Genomic DNA, 24465 nt, shown 5'->3' on the forward strand with positions numbered 1-24465 from the left:
AGTTTACTTGTGCGTCAAATTGTTTTATACAGACAATAATATTGGAAGAGGCAAACCGTGTTTATATAGAGGTTTTAGAAGACCCAGTAATTGGTTGAGATGTTTTCAGCAAGCTGGAAGGCTGCAAACAAGCGCAGACTATTTTATCCAGCACTTTTTAGATGAGTGAGTTCAGTTTTATCTATTGATTGTGTTTATTGTGATAGAGGCAACAACACCATTTTAACACCCTCTGTTTTTTTGTTGGTTTTTTTTTTTGTATATTTCTATTCAGCTTATCCTTATTGCTCCTCCATTATCGCAATTGCAAAATAATCATAAAAATAACAGAAGCAGACTCGGGTGACTAAGGCTGTTTATTGGTATTCTAGCATTAGGTTAGTTATTGCAGTATTCTAACATGAACGTAACTGCAGATAATGGGAGAGAAGCAGAACAGAGATAGGGTTTCTTAGAGCTGGATCCACTGGGAAACTGTTCACTCAATCAGATGATGAAACCTTGTTCTTTATTTTCTGAAACTGCTCGCTAAACCAGCTCCTAGTAAACAAAAAAAAAATGTAATGTGTGAAAAATGTGTTAGAAACAAACAATTGTCTGTAGAGAAGTCATTTGCCAGGATAGAGAAGCCTGCCTCTTTATTTAAAGGGGTACTAAACCCAATTTTTTTCTTTCATAATTCAGATTGAGCATGCGACTTTCTAATTTACTCATATTATCAATTTGTCTTCATTCTCTTGCTATCTTTATCTTTATTTGAAAAAGCAGGAATATAATGCTTCCGAGCCGGCCTATCTTTGGTTCAGCACCTGGGTAGTGCTTGCTGATTGGTGGCTAAATGTCGCCACCAATAAGCAAGCACTATCCAGGGTGCTGAACCTAAAATGGGCCAGCTCCTAAGCATTATATTCCAGCTTTTTAAATAAAAATAGCCAGAGAATGAAGAAAAATTGATAATAGGAGTAAATTAAAAAGTTGATTCAAATTGCATGCTCTATCTGAATCATGAAAGAAAAAATTTGGGTTTAGTGTCCCTTTAAGCTCTCTGCCATCTTAAGAGATGTTGAAGGTAAATCATCCTGGACTGATTTGTTCAGGATGATTGGCAAGCCCGGCTGCACAACAGCAGGGGGGAGATGTGTAATGTTAAATATGTGCCGGCAAATTCTCTCTCACTTGTCCCAAATGCAGAACCACTATTTAATAAATAGGGGCCTATAACTTTACTATTGGTGTAATAGTACATATATTATACCTCATTAATGATATATTAATATTTAAAAAGACATGAAACACAAAGGGCTAGATTACAAGTGGAGCGCTTAACTCCATCCCCCAGCAACTGTTCCACAACGACTGACGGTCTAAGGGTCAGATACCACCCTGCCCCCATGACTCTAACTTCATTACAAATGCACACATTCAGGCTGTATCTCTGTGCCTTGCCTGCAGTGCTTCATATTCTCCTCTGGGTGGCCGCATCACTAGATGAGTCACCTTTTTCATTTTTCTTGCATGTTATATATGCAGCCTGCTGCTGCACTGCTTGATGGGCCCCCCCAGCACCCGGGCCTGGTGTCACTGCACCTCTTGCACCCCCAGTAGTTCCACCCCTGTCGCTCGCCCACAAACGTTTGCCCTACACTCGTAATCTGGCCCATTGTTTGTTAATTGAGGGATTATTAAAACAATACCTACCTTGCTTTGGTTAAAGGTTCACTTTCATGAATTCGTGTAATTGCCGATTTTGCCTTCTCACCAAAATTTTTCACTGCATCTTTTACTGTTTCCCCAAAGTTATCAAAGCGTTCCTTGACAGTAGGATCACTGGAGTCAGCTGAGCTGGGCTCTAAGTGAGAGAAGGAGATAGGCACGTAAACAGAATAATAATAAAATAGAATAATAAGTGATATAAACTATACATGTCTGTATCACAAGACAGAAAAAGATAAATAAATAGATATATAGATATTAGACAGACACAGGACCACAGAAAAAAAAACAAAATTTATGATTACCTAATAAATTTGTTTCTTTCCGGATATGGTGAGTCCACGGCTTGAGTAATTACTGTTGGGAATATCACTCCTGGCCAGTAGGAGGAGACAAAGAGCAAGTATCACTCCCTTACCCACAACCCCCAGTCATTCGACCGAAGGGAAATGGAGAAAAAGGAGTAACACAAGGTGTAGAGGTGCCTGAGGTTATAGTCAAAAGAACAACTGTTTTAAAATAAAGGGTGGGGCCGTGGACTCACCATATCCGGAAAGAAACAAATTTATCTTTCCTAAGATATGGTGAGTCCTCGGCTTGAGTAATTACTTTTGGGAACCAATACCGAAGCTAGAGGACACGGATAAATATGGAGGCAGTCCTAAACAGAAGGCACCACCGCTTGAAGAACCTTTCTCCCAAAAGAAGCCTCAGCCGAGGCAAAATGATCAAATCTGGAAAATTTGGAAAAAGTATGTAGAGAAGTTCAAATTGCAGCCTTGCAAATTTGTTCCACAGAAGCTTTTTTTTTTTTTTTTTTTGAAAGCCCAAGAAGAGGAAACAGCTCTTGTGGAATGAGTCATAATTCGCTCAGGAGGCTGCTGTCCAGCAGTTTCATAAGCCAAATGAATTATACTTTGTAACCAAAAAAAAAAAAAGAGTAGCAGCATTAGTTTTCTGATCTTTACGTTTCCCAGAGAAACAGACAATGAGGGCAGAGGACTGGTGAAAATCCTTAGTCGCCTGTAAGTAAAATTTAAGAGCACATACAACATCCAAATTGTGTAACAAACGTTCTTTGGAAGAAGAAGGATTAGGACACAGAGAGGGAAAAACAATCCCCTGATTAATATTTCTATTAGAAACACCCTTAGGAAGGAAACCTAACTTAGTACGAAGAACCGCCTTATCGGCATGAAAAATAAGATCAGGGGAATTACACTGCAGAGCTGAGAGTTCTGAGACTCTTGGAGCAGAAGAGAAAGTAAGAAACAAAACCTTCCAAGATAACAACTTAATGTCTATGGAATGCAACGGCTCAAACGGAGAGATGGAATCTGCCTCTGGGAGAAAAAGCCTTGAATTCCAGTTTGTAACCCTGGGATACTATGTCCACAGTCCAGGGATCTGGGACATCTCGTATCCAGGCTTGAGAGAACTGAGAAAGTGTGACCCCCACCTGATCCAATCCCAGATCGAGGGCAAACCCTTCATGCTGATTTGGAATCAGCTGTGGGTTTCTTTGATTGTTTTCCGTTCCTCCAAGACTGATTGGGTTTCCAAGAAGACTTGGATTGTTCCTGCTTGGAAGAAGAAGGGGAAGGCTTTCCTCTGAAGTTACTAAAGGATCGAAAATTACTCTGACGTCCTTTAGGCCTACTTTCCTTATCTTGAGGTAGAAAAGACCCTTTTCCACCTGTAATATCAGAGATAATTTCTACCAAACCGGGTCCAACAAACAAGGTTTTTAATGGAGTCCTCAACAGGAAACATTTTCTTAAAAATGGGAGACGGGGAAAAAGACACCCCTGGTTTCTCCCATTCTTGTGAGATAATCTTCCTAGCATGGTCCAGCACAGGAAAAACCTCCAAAGTGGAAGGTTCATCAAAGAAACAATTAAGTTTACTAGATTTCTTAGTAGTGACGACAGGGGTATCGGAGTCATCTAAAGTAGCTAAAACCTCCTTTAAAAATACACGAAGGTGTTCAAGCTTAAATCTGAAGGATACCACCTCAGTCTCAGAAGAAGGAATTATACTGTCAGAATCTGAGATTTCACCCTCAGAAAGTCTCGATGTATCTTCCTCATCAGACTTATAAGAGAGGGCAACTTGGGAAGCAGAACTGAGGACAGGCACCTTACTTTCTGAATTTCTAGATTTCCTCTTGTGTTTTCTCTGTAATCTGGAAATGGCAGCTGATGCTGCAGATACTGCTAAAGATACCTGGGCAACAATTTCTGCTTTTAAATAAACTCCACTATATATTATAGAGGAACCGCAGGGCACTGCATGTGACGCCATTGAGGCTTGGGATGTAACAGGAGAAAGCTGAGGTATTATTTTAACAGCATCATCCTGAGAGACATTAGGCTCAAAAATGTTACCTTTATTATTTTTAGGTTTTCTTGACACATGAAGAACAAAATTGCATAGGAGCTGCAATTTGTGCATCTAAACATAATAAGCATGAATTCACGAGAGCAGGCTCTTGCTCCATGTCAGACTCGTTGTTAAACAGTAAATAAACTTGTACAGATAAGTTGAAAACATTTTAATATTTAATTAAAATAAGCCAAGGAAAAAATACACTTTAAATTTTATTCCAAATTAGGATCAATCCCCAGCTAAAATAATGTGAGAAAAATTAAGAAAAAACATTTAATAAACATCAAATAAACTTCTAAAATACCCCTCAGGCAACCCCACACCTCAATTACTTTTTTCCTCAGAAACGTTATGAAGTAAAGCTGGTCATGTGACCGTAACTGCCAAGCTCAAATAACTGATGCAACACAGAGAGGCACTAAAAATACCTTCCTGATAGTTTAAAATGTTTTATTTTAAAGCAAAGGGGAAATGAATAAGCTGCTGAAATAGAAAATGCAGCTTTACTTTCAGTTTAAACTTGCATTGTTTTATCAAGTAAATATGTGTCAGAAAATAAAGCCTTTTTAAAAACATTTTACCCTTTCTTTTTAAAAGAGTTTAAATGTTAGTCTCACACATGCTACAGTGCCTGCTTCATGCCCTAGTGTAACCCATACAACAGGATTATCTATGTCCCAATAAAAGAACAGTATCTTTTAATTTGTTAAGTGCATGGTCTCCCCAACTGGAAGAAAAAGCACTTACCTGCTCCACTGTCCGGCATGTGTTACAAAGGTATGAGAAGACACAGTTCTTCACAGAGACTTTAAAAAGAAAGAAAAGAGTAGCCAACTCTGGCTTTCTAAACTAGGGCAGCAAATGTTAGGAAAACGCAGTTAGTACCTCTTTACAAGTTCCTAACTGCTTTAAAGCCACCACTACCCGACTGCAAGGAATGACATGGAATACGGCAATACCCCAAAACTTGCTTGTAGATGTAAATCAAAAAATTTCTTCAGACACCTAAACTTCACCTCCTCTATGCACCGAAGGCAAAGAGAATGACTGGGGGTTGTGGGTAAGGTAGTGATACTTAGCAGTTTAACTGTGGTGCTCTTTGTCTCCTCCTGCTGGCCAGGAGTGATATTCCCAACAGTAATTACTCAAGCTGTAGACTCACCATATCTTAGGAAAGAAATAGACAGACAGCTATAAGACAGACAGACACAGGAAGATAGATATTAGACAGACAGCCAGACACAGGAAGCTAGATATTAGACCGACAGACAGAGGAAGATAGATATTAGACAGCCAGACACAGGAGAAGATAGAAAGACAGCTACAAATTTTAAAGGGACAAGGAATTCTAAATTAAAGAGACATTTCAGTCAAAATTTAAATGCACATAGACAAATTATATCTTTGAATAGAAACATATTTGAAATATCTTCTTAGAACCATTTTTGCCAATAAATGTATATTACTGTTTTAGTGTTAAAATCTTTCTCTGCATCTACATGTGAAGCATAGATAGATATTCTCAGTGTACAAGCATTTTAAATACTGCAGCTGCACAGACAGCCAGTGGTGCTTGTATCATGTCAACGGTTAGTCATTACCAGATGGTACAAGCTCCTTAGGCTCTCTGAGCAAAATGCTGTGTTCAAAAAGCTGGTTCATGTTGAATACTTAAAGACACTTTTGATACAACTATAGCTTTTATTACAAGCATTTTTGCTTATACATGTATAATACAAAAATGCTTCTATTCAAAACTGAATTTCATCCGTGTGGATTCCACCTTTGGCTAGAATGTCCCTTTAAACTTTTATAATTCAGAGCATTCAATTTTCCAAAAAAAAAATTATCTCCAATTTACTTTTAGCATCAAATGTACATATTTATCTTGATATATTTTGTTAGAATTGTCTCTTTTCCATGAGAGCATATTTGTAACAATGCTATACATATAGTGCTCAATGCACACTCATAAGGCTTATCATTCCTAGGTATTCAACCATGGAAACTTTCAAGTTTCAAGGATACCAAGGGAGAAAAGAACATTTGACAACGGAAGTAACCTGAAAAGTATTTTATTTTTAACTGTACACACTATAATTTTTTTTTAAGGGCCAATGGAATGTTAAAGAAAATCAGTGATTTGCTGTAAAGAATCTTTAAAGAGTTTCACAGTAAAACTCTATAGGCTAGATTACGAGTTTTGCGGTAAGAGGGGTGCGTTGCTAACTTGCACTTTATTCTCACCGATCACTTTCCTACAGCGCTGGCGTTAAAAGGCAAGAAGTGAGCGTAGAGCAAAATTGAGCTCCATACCGCACTCCAATACCAGCGCTGCTTAAGTCAGCGGTGAGCTGGTTGTACATGCTTGTGCACGATTTCCCCATAGACATCAATGGGGAGAGCCGGCTAAAAAAAGTCTAACAACTGCAAAAAAGCAGCGTTTAGCTCAGTAACGCAGCCCTATTGATTCCTATGGGGAAACTAAATTTATGTTTACACCTAACACCCTAACATGAACCCCAAGTCTAAACACCCCTAATCTTACACTTATTAACCCCTAATTTGCTGCCCCCGACATTGCCGTCACCTACATTATACTTATTAACCCCTAATCTGCCGCTCCGGACATCGCCGACACCTACATTATACTTAGTAACCCCTGATCTGCCGCTCCCGACATCGCCGCCACTATAATAAACATATTAACCCCTAAACCGCCGCACTCCCGCATCGCAAACACTAGTTACATATTATTAACCCCTAATCTGCTGTCCCCAAAGTCGCCGCCACTATTCTATATTTATTAACCCCTAAACCTAAGTCTAACCCTAACCCTTACACCCCCTAACTTAAATATAATTTAAATAAATCTAAATAAAATTCCTATCATTACCTAAATTATTCCTAATTAAAACTAAATACTTACCTATAAAATAAACCCTAAGCTAGCTGCAATATAACTAATAGTTACATTGTATCTAGCTTAGGGTTTATTTTAATTTTACAGGCAAGTTTGTATTTATTTTAACTAGGTAGAATAGTTACTAAATAGTTATTAACTATTTAATAACTACCTAGCTAAAATAAATACACATTTACCTGTAAAATAAAACCTAACCTAAGTTACACTAACACCTAACACTACAATTAAATAAATTACCTAAATTAAATACAATTAGCTAAATTACAAAAAAAAAAACCCACTAAATTACAGAAAATAAAAAACAATTTACATGATATTTAAACTAATTACACCTAATCTTATAGCCCTATCAAAATAAAAAAGCCCCCCCCAAAATAAAAAACCCTAGCCTAAACTAAACTATTAATAGCCCTTAAAAGGGCCTTTTGCGGGGCATTGCCCCAAATAAATCAGCTCTTTAACCTGAAAGAAAAATACAAACAACCCCCCCAACAGTAAAACCCACCACCCACACAACCAACCCCCCAAATAAAACCCTAACTAAAAAACTAAGCTCCCCATTGCCCTGAAAATGGGCATTTGGATGGGCATTGCCCTTAAAAGGACATTTAGCTCTATTGCTGCCCAAAGCCCTAAACTAAAAATAAAACCCACCCAATAAACCCTTAAAAAATCCTAACACTAACCCCCTGAAGATCCACTTACAGTTTTGAAGATCCAACATCCATCCTCAACGAAGCGTCAATAAGTCCTCAACGAAGGTGGGAGATGTCTTCATCCAAGCCGGGAGAAGTGGTCCTCCAGATGGCCAGAAGTCTTCATCCAGACGGCATCTTCTATCTGCATCCTCTTCTTTCCGACGACTACCAACGAATGAATGTTCCTTCAAATGACGTCATCCAAGATGGCGTCCCTTAGATTCCGTTTGGCTGATAGAATTCTATCAGCCAATCGGAATTAAGGTTGAAAAAATCCTATTGGCTGATGCAATCAGCCAATAGGATTGAGCTTCAATCCTATTGGCTGATCCAATCAGCCAATAGGATTGAGCTCGCATTTTATTGGCTGTTCCAATCAGCCAATAGAATGCGAGCCCAATCCTATTGGCTTATTTTTTAAGGGTTTATTGGGTGGGTTTTATTTTTAGGCTAGGGCTTTGGGTAGCAATAGAGCTAAATGCCCTTTTAAGGGCAATGCCCATCCAAATGCCCTTTTCAGGGCAATGGGGAGCTTAGGTTTTTAGTTAGGGTTTTATTTGGGGGGTTGGTTGTGTGGATGGTGGGTTTTACTGTTGGGGGGTTGTTTGTATTTTTCTTTCAGTTTAAAGAGCTGATTTCTTTGGGGCAATTCCCTGCAAAAGGCCCTTTTAAGGGCTATTGATAGTTTAGTTTAGGCTAGGGTTTTTTTATTTTGGGGGGGCTTTTTATTTTGATAGGGCTATTAGATTAGGTGTAATTAGTTTAAATATCTTGTAAATTGTTTTTTATTTTCTGTAATTTAGTGTTTGTTTTTTGCAATTTAGCTAATTGTATTTAATTTATTTAACTGTATTTAATTTAGGTAATTTATTTAATTGTAGTGTAGTGTTAGGTGTTAGTGTATCTTAGGTTAGGTTTTATTTTACAGGTAAATTTGTATTTATTTTAGCTAGGTAGTTAGTAAATAGTTAATAACTATTTAGTAACTATTCTACCTAGTTAAAATAAATACAAACTGGCCTGTAAAATAAAAATAGGGTTTATTTTACAGGTAAGTATTTAGTTTTAAATAGGATTTTTTTAGTTATTAATAGAAAGTTTTATTTAGATTTATTTAAATTATATTTAAGTTAGGGGGTGTTAGGGTTAGACTTAGGTTAATATGTTTATTCTAGTGGCGGTGATGTCCGGAGCAGCAGATTAGGGGTTAATAATTTTATTTTAGTGTTTGTGATGCGGGAGTGCCTTGGTTAATGTGTTAATAGGTAGTTTATGGGTGTTAGTGTACTTTTTAGCACTGTAACCCTTTAACGACACATGTCGTACAGGGTACGTCGCCCACAACCTGGTCTTTAAAGACCAGCGACGTACCCTGTATGACATCAGGGTTTAAAGCGGCTGGAAGCGATCCTGATCGCTTCCAGCCGCTTTCAAGGTATTGCTGTTATGCCTCGATATTGAGGCGTCACTGCAATACCTTTTTTCCAAAACCGATGCAGAGAGAGCCACTCTGACCCCTCTCTGCACAGGTAGCGATGGGCCCGATCGTTGGTGGGTGGGAGCAGCTCAAGGGAGGCGGGTGGGCGGCCCATCGCTACCCGGCATCCGGTATCCGGTTCCTGAATGTGCAATGTGCACGCCGGGTGCCGGGAGCGTGCGGGGGCCTGCAGGGAGCACGCGTGCGCGCGTATGTGTGCGCGTGATTGCGTAACAACCACTGCCACCAATGAATTAATGAATGGGAGAGAGGGAAAAGGATCTGGGAGGGGGAGAGGGAGGAGGGTATTAAGGGGGGCAGCTACACTACAGAAAAAAATGTAATTACATAAAAAAAATAAAAAATAAACATTTTTGGGAGGCAAATTGGGTACTGGCAGACAGCTGCCAGTACCCAAGATGGCAGCAAATAGGTTGTGGGCAAGGGTTATAGAGCTGTTTTTCCATCACAGCTAAATAGATAAAAAAATAAATAAAAAAAAAATCATTAAAAAAAAGCCTTTTATTTTAGTACTGGCAGACTTTCTGCCAGTACTTAAGATGGCGGGGACAATTGTGGGGTGGGGGAGGGAAGAGAGATGTTTTGGGAGATGTTTGGGAGGGATCAGGGGGTGGGATGTGTCAGCTGGGAGGCTGATCTCTACACTAAAGCTATAATTAACCCCTGCACTGCTGGGCATAATACACGTGTGATGCGCAGCAGCATTTAGCGGCTTTCTAATTACCAAAAAGCAACACAAAAGCCATAAATGTCTGCTATTTCTGAACAAAGGGGATCCCAGAGAAGCATTTACAACTATTTATGCCATAATTGCACAAGTTGTTTGTAAATAATTTCAGTGAGAAACCTAAAATTGTAAAAAATTTAACATTTTTTTTTATTTGATCGTATTTGGCGGTGATATGGTGGCATGAAATATACCAAGATGGGCCTAGATCAATACTTGGGGTTGTCTACTACACTAAAGCTAAAATTAACCCTAGAAGCTCCCTACATGCTCCCTAATTAACCCCTTCACTGCTGGGCATAATACATGTGTGGTGCGCAGTGGCATTTAGCGGCCTTCTAATTACCAAAAAGCAACACCAAAGCCATATATGTCTGCTATTTATGAACAAAGGGGATCCCAGAGAAGTGTTTACAACCATTTATGCCATAATTGCACAAGTTGTTTGCAAATAATTTCAGTGAGAAACCTAAAGTTCGTGAAAAAAATTATGAAAAAGTGAATTATTTTTTTTATTTGATCTCATTTGGCGGTGAAATAGTGGCATGAAATATACCAAAATGGGCCTAGATCAGTACTTTGGGATGTCTTCTAAAAAAAAATATATACATGTCAAGGGATATTCAGGGATTCCTGAAAGATATCAGTGTCCCAATGTAACTAACGCTAATTTTGAAAAAAAGTGGTTTGGAAATAGCAAAGTGCTACTTGTACTTATTGCCCTATAACTTGCAAAAAAAGCAAAGAACATGTAAATATTGGGTATTTCTAAACTCAGGACAAAATTTAGAAACTATTTAGCATGGGTGTTTTTTGGTGGTTGTAGATGTGTAACAGATTTTGGGGGTCAAAATTAAAAAAAAGTGTGTTTTTTTCCATTTTTTCCTCATATTTTATATTTTTTTTATAGTAAATTATAAGATATGATGAAAATAACAGTATCTTTAGAAAGTCCATTTAATGGCAAGAAAAACAGTATATAATATGTGTGGGTACAGTAAATGAGTAAGAGGAAAATTACAGCTAAACACAAACACCGCAGAAATGTAAAAATAGCCCTGGTCCTTAAAGGGCCATGATACCCACATTTTTTCTAATTTACTTCTATTATCTAATTTGTTTTATTCTCTTGATATTCTTTGCTGAAAAGCATATCTAGATATGCTCAGTAGCAGCTGATTGGTTGCTGCACATAGAAGTCTCATGTGATTGGCTCACCCATGTGCATTGCTTTTTCTTCAAATAAGGATATCTCAAAAATGAAGCAAAATAAATAATAGAAGGAAATTGTAATGTTATTTAAATTTGTATGTTCTATCTGAATCATGAAAGAAAAATTTTGGGTTTAGTGGCCCTTTAAGGGAAAGAAGTTGAAAAATGGCCTTGTCCTTAAGGGGTTAGTTATGAGTTTTATGCTACAGCTTTGTAGTGTAAAACTCATAACTACTGACTTTAGAATGCATTACCAATCTTGACGGGATAGGGTGTACCGCTCACTTTTTGGCCTCCCAGGACAAGCTCGTAATACCGGTGCTATGGAAGTCCCAAAGAAAAAAGACTATACGCAATTTGCGTAAATCTGCAAGACTCGTAATACCAGAGGTAGTGGAAAAGCAGCGTTATAACCTGCTAACGCTGCTTTTTCAGTATAACGCAAAACTCATAATCTAGCCATTAATTTGTGAATGTGTCTCTTTAGTTTTCGATTAAGAGAATGTAACATTAGCAGTTGTGTTTTTTAAGGCCTGATAATCAAAAACCTGCTATAGAAAGAAATCCCAGAAAAGCATTATATTGCAATGTACAATATGTGTCTCACCTTCACATCCACCCTTCATAGCAAGCTAAACCGCTCTCAAGCTTAGCATTCACTCCGGCCACCCACTTCAAAACTATATTTTTTGTGAGCTAATGGTTTGAACTGTTTTCCAATCAGCGCTATAGCTACAAGAAAAATGCAGTATGTCTAGAGTGCTGATTGTAGAACAGTTCAAACCGTTAGCTTACAGGAAAAAATAAGGGTTTTGAAGTGGGGTATTGGAATGGCACGGGCAGATTAAAAAGTAAGTTACAGCGCATCTTTATTAGAAGTGATCAATTTAAGTCCATCTAAAATATCACTTAGATTCCGGAACTGATTTTAAAACATGTAAGTTTACCATCACTTTAAAGTTTTTGAGGGACCTGGCAGTACTGATGAGATTTCTTAGATAGTCTCACAAGATAAAGGCAGCCCTAGATAAATACATAAGAAGGAGGGGCTTTTGACCCCAGGGCAGGCCAGAGAAAGATGGGTTAAGGTTTATAGCTAAGTTAAGGGAGGTCTTATAGTTGGGGTATATAAGGGGAGACAGGAAGTGTAGATGTCCTCTTCATTTCCGGACCTGTTGGTGAAAAGAAGCTCCCGCCCTCCCTCCCTGTTTTTTCGTACGGCTGGGACAAAGGTTTTGCGGTGTGCTTGCTGTCTGAGAAGTTGCAGAATCAATGTGGGTAACTTCTATGGTTTCAGGAGAGCAGAGCAATATGTTTACTTGATAGAGTTTGAAGAGTTATTGAGCTCCTATGAGGCAAGCACTAAGATGGGTTACTTTATAACCAATGTCTTTTCATGTGGTCTCTAAGTTATTTATTTGTTTATATGTTTTAAATAATAAATTGGCTGCGGCCTTTATAACCCCAAGTCACTGTGTTTAGTTTTTTGTGGGAAGGGAGCATAGTGCCTAAGTATGGGGTCAAAGAGCTTTAGATCTTTGGGCCCTAAGTCTCTTCATCATTTGTAACTGTTTTTTGTTTTGTTTTTTAATGGATACAAAGAACTGTTACTGTGGGGTGCAAAGTTGTGTATATCTGCATTCCTGTCAGTTCCCAGATCATAGTTGATTTCAGAATCTATCATTTCCCACTGAAAAGCTGTCCAGCCTCATATTTTATACAAACTATCAGGGATGCCAAGTCTGGTGGATTAGTCAGGGAGATCTGAGGGGGAGCCCTGCAAATCAGGGCAACAGTCTGCTCATACTGGAGAGAAATGTGGGTGAAAAAAGGGCGGAGCTGGGTGGAAAGTTGGCATATTGGTGAGGGGACATGGACAGGAATTATTTACCAACCCTGGACTTTTATAAAGTTCTAAGTGGGAGAGGTGGGAGAGCAACTGTCTGGCGCCACAAAACAGCCCTTTATTGGTTTATAGCTGATCTCCCAAAATACCATATATTTTTGCTTGAATTATAGAAGTTATTTTCAGTACTCCATGCACCCCCCTAGCAACTTATATTAATCACACAGGTGCACAATATAATCATAAGGTATGTTGCTGTGGTCACAAACATTCCTAATTTTCAACAGAGTGCTCACCTGCAAGAACCATTCACACAGCTGACAACTCAACCCCTTAAGGACCGGGCATTTCTGACTAAAACTTCCCCAAAAGACCAGAGCATTTTTTTTCCTCCCCCTCCTTCCTCCCCTCTCACTGCTACTGTACACCGTAGTGGTCCTATCCGCTCCTGCCCCCCTCCAGCGATGGTCCACCCACCCGCCTTCCTCATAACCCTCCCATGCCACCAAAGATTGTCACCACTGCTGTCCGATGCAGAGAGGGCCACAGAGTGGGGCATGCAGAAATAGCGCAGTCTCGCTACTTTTAGCGAGATTGCAGCATAGAGAGGCCCAGAACAGCAGCAACGTACAGGGTACAACGCTGGTCCTTCAGGGCTTAACGACCTGCGTCGTACAGGGTATGGTGCTGGTCGTTATGGGGTAAAAGGGACATGAAACTCAAAATGTTTTTATTCCAAAAAATTTAGACAGCATGCAATTTTAAACAACGTTCCAATTTACTTTTATTATCAAATTATTTTCATTATCTTGATATCCTTTGTTGACGGGACATCTATGCACTATTTGGAGCTAGCTGAAAATACTGGGTGAGCCAATGATGGGAGGCATAAATGCGCAGCCACCAATCAGCAGCTTGTTGCCAACCTAGGTATGCTTTTCAACAAAGGAAACCAAAGTAAAAAGCAAATTATATAAGTCAATTATTTAAAATTACATGCTCTGTCTGAATCATGAAAGTTTAATTTTGACTTTACTGCCCCTTTAAGTTGGGGAAAAGCTTCCTATTTTTTCTCATAATGTCACTTATTCCTGCCCAATTTGGGAGGATCTAGTGTGTATGCTTAAGTCTTTCCCTAAAACTTTGCTTATTTTAAGATTATTTTATGGTAGTATTTTGCTTTGGTTTTTTAGAGCTAGTAACATTTGTTTAAGTGAAAAGAATTTCAATTGTGGCTTCATAAAATTAAGGGGTCAACAAATCTGTTTAAATGTAGGAGCGAGTAAGAATAATTAAGAGCTAGACATTGGTATTTGAATATAGATATATAGAGAATAATGAAAAAAGTTAGGAGCCAGGGGTAAAATTCTAGAATCCAGTGGCTCCTGGCTCCAGGGTTTGTCGAGCCCTGCTATAAGACATACCTGCCAGGACACAGAGTGTGGCAACAATCACAGAAATAGCAAGTATAAGCTTCATCTTCTCAGGAGACCAATAATTTGCTGAAATAAAAGAATCAGGTTTTACAAGACTGAGTCATAAAAGGATCTGAAAAAAAAAACAGATATAGAAAAATCTGTGTATACACACATAGCATTTATACAAATACTCATACATTATATAATACCACAATAAAAGATAGATTTGTATTTCACAGCTGCGAAGCCAAGAAAGGATCCAGCATCAGCAAGTTAAATTTAAGTTGCGGACTGCGTTTGGTGGTGGCTGTTAGGGGCAAGTGGGTGGCACCCATGGGTGTCTTGAGACTCTAATCTTGGGCACCAAGGCCTCATTTTAAGACATTAAGTGGCTCTCTGGCGCCTTTTAGTTTCCTTCTTTTAGTTTTAATATTATTCAATAATATATATGTTAAAACTAAAAGAAAGATCTTAATTTGATACCCTTCTCCAACCCAAAACATTATTTATGAACATGCGTTAGACCCTGAGCAGAACCAGGCCGTGAAGGCCCTGATGGTGGGCTGCGACCCAACATACCTCTACTGCACACTCTTACAGGCCCTCCACTTCACACTAAGGAATACTGGGCAGGCCTGTCAGAGTGCTACTGCGCATGTGTGTTCGGCATGAGTATTGGCAGTTCAGTGGTAGGACAGCGTGGGGCAAGGAGCAGATGGGATCAGATTTGGACACCACAGGTAAGTTTGTGATATCTGCCCACTGATACCAATGAAAGTATATATTTTCATACACAAACATGCGCATATATATATATATATATATATATATATATATATATATATATATATATATTAGGGTTGCACTGATACCATTTTTTTATGACTGAGTACAAGTACCGATACTTGTTTTCAAATACTTGCCGATACCAATTACCGATACTTTTTTTTATGTCATGTGACAGTTTACCAAACACAATACAGACTAATTATTTAATATTCCTTCTTTATAATTATAAAGGACTGTAATTCAAAAAACATTATGAAATAATAAAAAAGTTCACTGAACATGTTTATAAATAAAAAATGTTGCAATAAAATATTAAATTTAAAGGGGTGATGCAATTGGGTTGTAGGGCTGTTATATAACATCAATCTGACATTTGTATGGAGGTTCGACTCTAAGTTGAACAGTCTTTCACTTTCCACACTACTGCATGGGGCAGAAAGATATTTTTGGGCCATTTTAGCCAGAGCTGGAAATCTGTTTATTAACTGCCCAGTACTTCAGGGGTTTGTCTGAACGAGGTACAGTGATCTCTACTACAATAATACAAATAACAGCAATTTGTATTGGCAGAACAGTAGTAAACAATTTTTAGTTTAGTCTCCTCTCCAGTTTAAAATGAAATGGGAACATGCAGTTTGAAAAAACGCCACAAGATAGCATATGAGTAGGAAGTGGAGGTATCGGTTTAAGTATCGGTGCATTTGCACGAGTACAAGTACTCATGGAAATACTTGGTATAGGTACTAGTATCGGTATTGGTGCATCCCTAATATATATATATATATATATATATATATATATATATATATATATATATACACACATGCACACACACATACAAATATATACTGCAGCTGTTGCTGGATTTAGAAATTTGTCTTGAAGAAGGCTCACTCAAAAGAGCCGAAACATTTACTTTGACTTGTTATGCATTAACGTGCTATGTATGCTCAATAAATTCTATTGACTATTTTCAAATCCTGTGAGTGCCCTGCAAAGTTATGTATCTGAATCTTTGAGGATTGCACCCAGGTCACTTATGCACAAAGGTTGGAGTGCTGGGCCAACGGCTAATTGACAATATATATATATAAAATTTACTGGACCTTGAGGTCACTTGGGTTGAGAACCACATATTTATACTGTTTGTATTTTATACAGAGTATTGTTTTTCTAGCTATTCAAATAATACAGTTTTTGGGTGACATTTGCAATGAAATAGAGATTAGATGAAATGGGATACTCAGACCACAAACACTGATTTCTGCAGTTGGATTAGGTCACAAACCTGGCTGGTATTGTTAGTTGTCTGAGAACAACAAGCATGTGTTAATAGTTCTTATCATAAGCCAAATGATTAGATGGTTTCAGTGCTGTATATTGAGCCTTAAATTCTTTGGAAAATACCATGTATAGCTAGAAAACATTTGTATAGCAGCAGCCTTTTTGCTATCAGTAGCAGTGGGTAAACCACTACACTTAAACTACACAAAATGTAAGCTACCAAAGCACTGAAACAGTTTCTAAATAATAGTAACCTGCCTCACCACAACCCTAAAGTTGGCCAGCTCCTTTACTGTCCTTCCTGAGATGATGATCCATTGTACTGACAGGGTCATAACTATGTAATCCAACCCTTTATAGCAAGTGTTCTTATAGCTTGAAACATAAATGGATTGGACGGAGCATGGCATTTTAAACAGCTTTCCAGATTACTTATATTGTTCATTTTGCTTAGTTCTCTTGGTTAAAGAGTAATCCTAGGTGAGCTCATGAGCATGCATGTGTCTTTAGCCATCTGGCAGTATTGTTTGCAACAATGTTTTTATACAATATTATAAATACTGCTGCCAATAGACTGCTAAAAGTGATAGTAAATCCGAGCCTTTAAAAAAAACAATAGGATTTACCATCACTAAAAATAAACTGTAGTTTAATTCATCAACTACTAAAAAAAGGTTGCTAAACTTACCTATTCTGTGCCGCGGCAGCTCGCTTAAAGGGACAGTCTACACCAGAATTGTTATTGTTTTAAAAGATAGATAATCCCTTTTTTTACCCATTGCCTAGTTTTGCATAACCAACACAGTTATATTTATATATTTTTTACCTCTGTGATTATCTTGTATCTAAGCCTCTGAAGACTGCCCCTTTATTTCAGTTCTTTTGACAGACTTGCAGTTTAGCCAATCAGTGATGGCTCCCAGGTAACTTCATGTGCACAAGCACAGTGTTATCTATATGAAAAACATGAACTAACACCCTCTAGTGGTGAAAAACCTGTTAAAATGCATTCTTAAGAGGCGGCCTTCAAGGTCTAAGAAATTAGCATATGAACCTCCTAGGTTAAGCTTTCAACTAAGAATACCAAGAGAACAAAGAAAAATTGGTGATAAAAGTAAATTGGAAAATTGTTTAAAATTACATGCCCTATCTGAACCATGAAAGTTTTTTTTGGACTAGACTGTCCCTATAAGTCAGCAGCTCTGGCTGCCCACTGCATAGCGCTCTTCTTCAATTAGGCATTCAGCGATGTCGGGAGGACATGATCGCTGCAGCGGATCATGTCCATCCGACTCTTAATAAATCAGCCCCCTATTATCAATTTGTCTTTGTTCTCTTGGTATTTTTATTTTAATGTAAATGTAGCCACCAATCAGCACAGTGCTACCCAAAATGGGGCTGGCTCATAAGCTTATATTCCTGCTTTTTCAAATAAAGATACCAATAGAACAAATACATTTTGGTATTAGGAGTAAATTAGAAAGTTGGTTAAAATTGCATTCTGTATCTGAATCATGAAAGAAAAAAAATTAGGTTTCATATCCCTTTAATATGACAGTGTTGGCTATACAAAACTGGGGTATGGGTAATAAACCGATTATCTAAAAATGTTGGAGTAGACAGTCTCTCCCTTGTGATAATAAACATGTAGTGGTGCTCTTCAATTTACTTTCAAAGCATAAGACCTGTACATTGCTGAATTGTCTCCAGTAGTAGTAAATATACGTAGAGCCATCTAGCTACATTATGGTTATGTAAAACATGCATTTGTAAAATAAAATACAGCATTCAGTTAAGCTCACAGGACTAGAAATCATCCGATAAAGGGACATTCTTGTGTGAAAATAAAATGATTTATTTTATTTAGGGTATTTTATATTAGAATAAATTAATTTATTTTACTATGTGTTTAAAAATACCCATCACGATTACTGGCTGCACCCTCATCTAGAGATGAATAGATAGGTGTCTAAAGAGTACAAGACTGCAATTTAACGGAACAGTCTACTCTAGAATTTTTATTGTTTAAAAAGATAGATAATCCCTTTATTCCCATTACCAAGTTTTGCATAACCAACACGGTTATATTAATATACTATTTACCTTTGTAATTACCTTGTGTCTAAGCCTCTGAAACCTGTCCCTTTATCTCAGTTCTTTTCACTGACTTACATACAACCAATCAGTGCTGACTCATAAATAACGCCACGGGAACTATTACAATGTAATCTACACACATGAATTAACACACTCTAGCTGTGAAAAACTGTCAAATGCGTTCAGATAAGAGGTTGCCTTCAAGAGCTTAAAAATTAGCATGAGTCAACCTAGGTTTAGCTTTCAACTAAGAATACCAAGAGAAAACAAAAGTAAATTGGAAAGTTATTTAAAATGACATGTCCTATCTAAATCATGAAAGTTTAATTTTGACTAGACTGTCCCTTTAACCATTTCAAAGAAGTTAAAGGGACAGTAAAGTGAAAATTAAACTTACATGGATTGGACATAGGATGATGTTTAAATCAATTGTCTACTTCTGTTATAAATTTTGCTTAGTTCTGATGGTATCCTTTGTTAAAGACTAATCCTAGGTTAAGTCAGGAGTTTGCACATATCTTTAGCCATCTGGCAGCAGTGTCTGCAACAAAATTTATAGCAGTGTTATACATAGTTGCAAACACTGCTGCTGCCATAGAATGCTAAAGACGCAAGCACCTTTTAGCCCATTTAGCTTAACTCTTCAATAAAGAATATTAAGAGAAGAAAGCAAATTTAACAGTAAATTTGAAAAGATTTTTAAAATTGTATAATCTACATGAATCACAAGCATTTCATTTTGACTTTCCTGTCCTTTTACCCTCTTAACACCCTTACAGTGTTCCATATATGTATAATTTACTAGTCAGTAGAGAAAAGTTACTAGTCCAGAGGAAATAATTTATTAGTCCACAGTGTCAAAAATAGGGAAAAAAGTTCAATCTTTTACTCGACATCAATTTCTTGTGCGTATGTGTGTACATTAGGGATGGGCGAATGTTTCGCAACATTCGAAAAACGAAAAATATTATTTTGAAAAATTTGAAGTTTATATTTGTATTAGTATTTCTAATGCTTTCTTTAATTGTAATATTCAAATTATGCAATATTCGAATTCGAAAAATTTGAATTTATATGTTTGTAATAGTATTTCTAATGCTTTCTTTAAATGTAATATACGAATTATGCAATATTCTATATAGATTTGTATCTATTATGTATCAATTTACTAGATTCCCTCCCTACCACATGAACTATTGAACTTCTGAATAGTATTTGTTAAATAGAATGTTAAATTCGAAATTTCGAATGTGGACATTCAATATAATTATAAACATTCGAATTCGAAAGTGACATTCGAAAACTGTAAATAGCATTCGATTATAGAATTTTTAAGAATATTCGTTCTTATCAACATTCGGATTTATAATTTGAATTTCGGTAATAACATTCGTTCTAACATTCGAAATTCGAAAATTTACACATTCGCCCATCCCTAGTATACGTACGTGTGTGTGCATACAAGCATATAAAATAAATATAGATCAAAAACATGCAATAGTGTAAGAAAAATGTCTTCATTTACTAAACCCAGAATACACATACAAATTCAAACAAGCATTTTGTAAATTAATATATAGCTGTAGGATATAATAAAAAATAGCTCTTTTCCCTTTGACAGTGATGCAGCAAGAGATCAGAGGACAGCATCTCAGGAAGATCACATAACATGTCCAGAACGTGCATCTTCTTCAGTTAAATTTAGTCCTCTGGGGTAAAAGATTCTACCTATATATGGTCTCTCCCAGAGAGCAGATGAACCAGCAATACTATTGTTTCCACTACAGACTATCTTCAGAAATGCCCTAATAGCATTCAAGATCCGTATATACAAAGCACTATTGATATATCCCAGACAATAGTGTGATCTATAAGTTCTGTAGACTTATAACTAGTTTATCCAGGAACACTAAAATAAATATATTTGTTGTCTCAGAACACCTATCTTGTTATCTTAATCTTACACATATACATAAATGTGAGTAGGAAAAAATCTTTTCTTAAACTTATAAAGATTAACACTGTAAAACACAAAGAGTACAAAAGTATGAATCATAAAGTATTAATTAATACACTTTACTGCTTCTATACTTATTAAAACAATCTTCAACCTCTACAGATAAATTAGATTTGACTTACAAGCTAGGGATCAGAAATTCTCTCTATGTACTTACCTTACAAGAGACAAAAAAACTTGTGATCCAAAGATCATATCCAAACATCCTCTTATGTTCTCAGTCTCCTCCCACAACCCCCACTCCCAGCAGCAAGCTCTTCCCCCAATTTGCTGGCTAAAATTGGTTTATACTGGATCCCTTAGAAATCCCCATTTCTAAAGCCCACAGAGGGGGTGAGAATTACTGGAAAAGCAGCAGCATTAGATGTAATATTTACAATGTTCAGAATACTAAGGGTAAATATACAACTGTGGGTGGAAGGTTTTCCCTTCAATTGATAGGACAAGGGTCATAGGGGAGTTCATCTGTAATGAACTTCAATGATTATTGTTGTGATGGAGGTGATGGTGAACAGGGTGATGACTAAATATAAAAAACATATTATGGTGATGATTATTATCTTTGTCAGTTCTGTACAGGGGGTACAATAAACAATGACTAAAATAGAAGGAATACATGGCCCTAATCACAGACAATAGTATAGTAAAGTCAAATATAAACTGTCATTATTTAGAGCATGCAGCACAATTGTAAACAACTTTCCAAGTGATTTTTATTATCAAATATGCTTTGTTCTTTTGGTATCATTTGTTGAAAAGTAGGGAGCAGCAACACACTACTGGGAGCTAGCTGAACACATTTGGTGGGTCAATGACAAGTGGCATATATGTGCAGCCACCAATCAGCAGCTAAGTCCCATTAGTACATTGCTGCTCTTGAGCCTACCTAAGTATGCTCTGCAACAAAGCAAATTTGATAATAGATTTAAATTGGAAACTTGTTTAAAGGGATATGAAACCTCAATTTTTCTTCGTTCTCTTGGTATCTTTATTTGAAAAGTAGGAATGTAAGCTTAGCAGCTGGCCCATTTGTAATTCAGCACCCTGGAAAGCACTTGCTGATTGGTGGCTACATTTAGCCACCAATCAGCAAGCACTTCCAAGGTGCTGAATCAAAAATGGTCCAACTCCTAAGCTTACATTCCTTCTTTTCAAATAAAGATACCAAGAGAACGAAGAAAAATTGATAATAAGAGTAAATTAGAAAGTTGCTTAAAATTGCATGCTCTATCTGAATCCTGAAAGAAGAAATGTGGGTTTCACATCCCTTTAAAATTGCATGTGCTAAATCATGAAAGATTATTTTGGACTTTTCTGTCTCTTTAACATACTTCTGTGTTTTGTCTTCCATTGTTTCATTTATACTAGCACACCAGCTAATGCTGGGCAACTGGCAGCTTGCCATTATTACACCCGTATATTAAACTTCATGATTCAGATAGGGTATGCAATTTTAAATAACTTTCCAACTGACTTTTATCGATAATTTTGCTTTGTTCCCTTGGTGGTATTTTTGAAAAGCTAAACCTAGGTAGGCTTAAACTGATTTCTAAAACTGTTGAAAACTGCCCCTTAGCTCAGAGTATTTTAAAAGTTTTTCACAGTTAGACAGTACTAGTTCATGTGTGTCATATATATAACATTGTGCTCACTCCCGTGGAGTTATTTAGGAGTCTGCACTGGGTTGGCTAAACTGCATGTCTGTCAAAAGCACTGAGATAAGGGGCAGTCTGCAGAGGCTTAGATAGAAGGTAATCACAGAGCTAAAACGTATACAGTATTAATATAACTGTGTCGGTTATGCAAAACTGGGAAATGGCTAATAAAGGGATTATCTATCTTTTTAAACAATAAAAATCCTGGTGTAGACTGTCCCATTAATTTTCATTCTCCTCTCGATGCACAACAGATTTGTTAACCCTTTTGTTGTGTGTGTAATACATGACAAATTATCCTGCAGCACTTTGAGACACTGGGTGGCACATAAGCTGGACTCACTAATCAGGCATTCGGCAGCCTGCTATTAGTTGGAACGTAGGGACAGTTGTCAATGTCAGTTTCACCTGTGGCTACCTTTATCTGACTAATAACGACTTTACCTGTCTGAAGTGAGCTTAAGATGAAGGTTGAGAGTCACAAGCTTGTAGACCAGGGGTGCACTGACCAAGTGACTGAGGACCCATCTCCAGTTAGGCTTGGAACAGTTGCCAATAGCAGTTGCATCTGCAGCTTTTTTCAGTTAACAGATATCAACTTTGCCCTGTTGGAAATGAGTGCAGCTTGCACTATGGCAGACTACAAGCCCTTTCCTTATGCAAGAGTGCAAAGCTGAAGGCTGGCACAGTGTAAGCTCCATATCTCTGCTTAGGGCAGACAGAGTGCCAAGCTGAGGGCTGGCACAGTGTAAGCTCCATATCTCTGCTTAGGGGCAGACAGAGTGCCAAGCTGAGGGCTGCACAGTGTAAGCTCCATATCTCTGCTTAGGGCAGACAGAGTGCCAAGCTGAGGGCTGGCACAGTGTAAGCTCCATATCTCTGCTTAGGGCAGACAGAGTGCCAAGCTGAGGGCTGGCACAGTGTAAGCTCCATATCTCTGCTTAGGGCAGACAGACTGATTATAGAGCCTAATAAAAAGGTAATGGACAGTGGCCATTAAATAGACATGAAACCCCAAATGTTTCTTTCCTGATTCAGAAAGAGCATATATTTGTATATAACTTTCCAATTTACGTCTATTATCGCTTTTGCTTAAAGGAGGAGCAATGTTCTACTGGGAGCTAGCTGAACACATTGGTAAGCCAATGACAAGAGGCATTTATGTGCAGCCACCAATCAGCAGCTAGCGCCCAGCTCTGAGTCTACCTAGGTATGATTTCCAACAAAGGAGACCAAGAGAACTGATCAAATTAGAAAATAGAAGTAAATTGGAAAGTTGTTTAAAGGGACATAATACTCATATGCTAAATCACTTGAAACTGATGCAGTATAACTGTAAAAAGCTGACAGGAAAATATCACCTGAGCATCTCTATGTAAAATAGGAAGATATTTTACCTCACAATCTCCTCAGCTCAGCAGAGTAAGTTCTGTGTAAAAAGTTATACTCAGCTGCTCCCAGCTGCAGGTAAAAAATAAAATAAATAAAAATGAAGAAATGAACAGCAGCCAATCAGCATCAACAGTGCTGAGGTCATGAACTCTTTTACTGTGATCTCATGAGATTTCACTTAACTCTCATGAGATTTCATTGTTACACTGAATAGGGAAATAACATGAGAGTGCACGAGGCTCATTCTTTCAGCTGTCCCAGGACAGACATAATAATTATGCTGCTTAGAAATCCTTTACAATGGGAGGTGGCTACTAAGGAACTTTGAGGTAAAATATCTTTCTTTTTTACATAGAGATGTTCAGGTGATATTTTCTAGTCATCTTTTACAGCTATGCTGCAATCACTTTCAAGTGTTTAAACATTTGGGTATTATGGCCCTTTAACATCGTATTCTCTATTTGGATCATGAAAAAAAAGGGTTTTATATCCATTTTAATTGGACAAACCATCTGCTACTGATGCTCAGAAAAAATGTGCAATTTTCAGAGCAGCCGAAGGAAACTTATAGGGGACATTTTGAGTTTTATTTTATTTCTGTTAATCTTGGAGGCCCAAAATCTACAGCTACATTTACTCTGTAAATTTATGCTTATTTCATTCAATATTTACTGTCCCTTTAAATATAAGTGTTATTGCCAGAGGTGTCTGGGGATATAGTCACAACAAAACCCTGTGTAGATCTGGATATCACAGCTCCATCCTTTCTTAGTTTTGATAACATAGTTTATCCTGTCCAGCCAAT

General features: G+C 37.5%; 1 protein-coding gene across 2 annotated transcripts; it reads right to left on the minus strand.

Moving 5' to 3' along the window:
• Positions 1-338: 338 nt before the first annotated feature.
• APOC1 (apolipoprotein C1) lies at positions 339-20834 on the minus strand. 2 transcript variants are annotated; one of them, XM_053690860.1, is made up of 4 exons: positions 20771-20834; positions 14433-14510; positions 1699-1849; positions 339-540 (listed from the first exon to the last, which is right to left on the minus strand). In XM_053690860.1, the coding sequence occupies exons 2-4, from the start codon at positions 14485-14487 to the stop codon at positions 483-485; spliced, it is 264 nt and encodes an 87-aa protein (XP_053546835.1). In that variant the 5' UTR covers positions 14488-14510; positions 20771-20834; the 3' UTR covers positions 339-482. The 2 variants fall into 2 exon arrangements, with proteins under 2 accessions (XP_053546835.1, XP_053546836.1); XM_053690861.1 differs by lacking the exon at positions 20771-20834 and adding an exon at positions 20736-20757.
• Between the last annotated feature and the right edge of the window lie 3631 nt (positions 20835-24465).

This window comes from Bombina bombina, chromosome 8 (genome assembly GCF_027579735.1).
Source record: "Bombina bombina isolate aBomBom1 chromosome 8, aBomBom1.pri, whole genome shotgun sequence".
Lineage (NCBI taxonomy): Eukaryota > Metazoa > Chordata > Amphibia > Anura > Bombinatoridae > Bombina > Bombina bombina.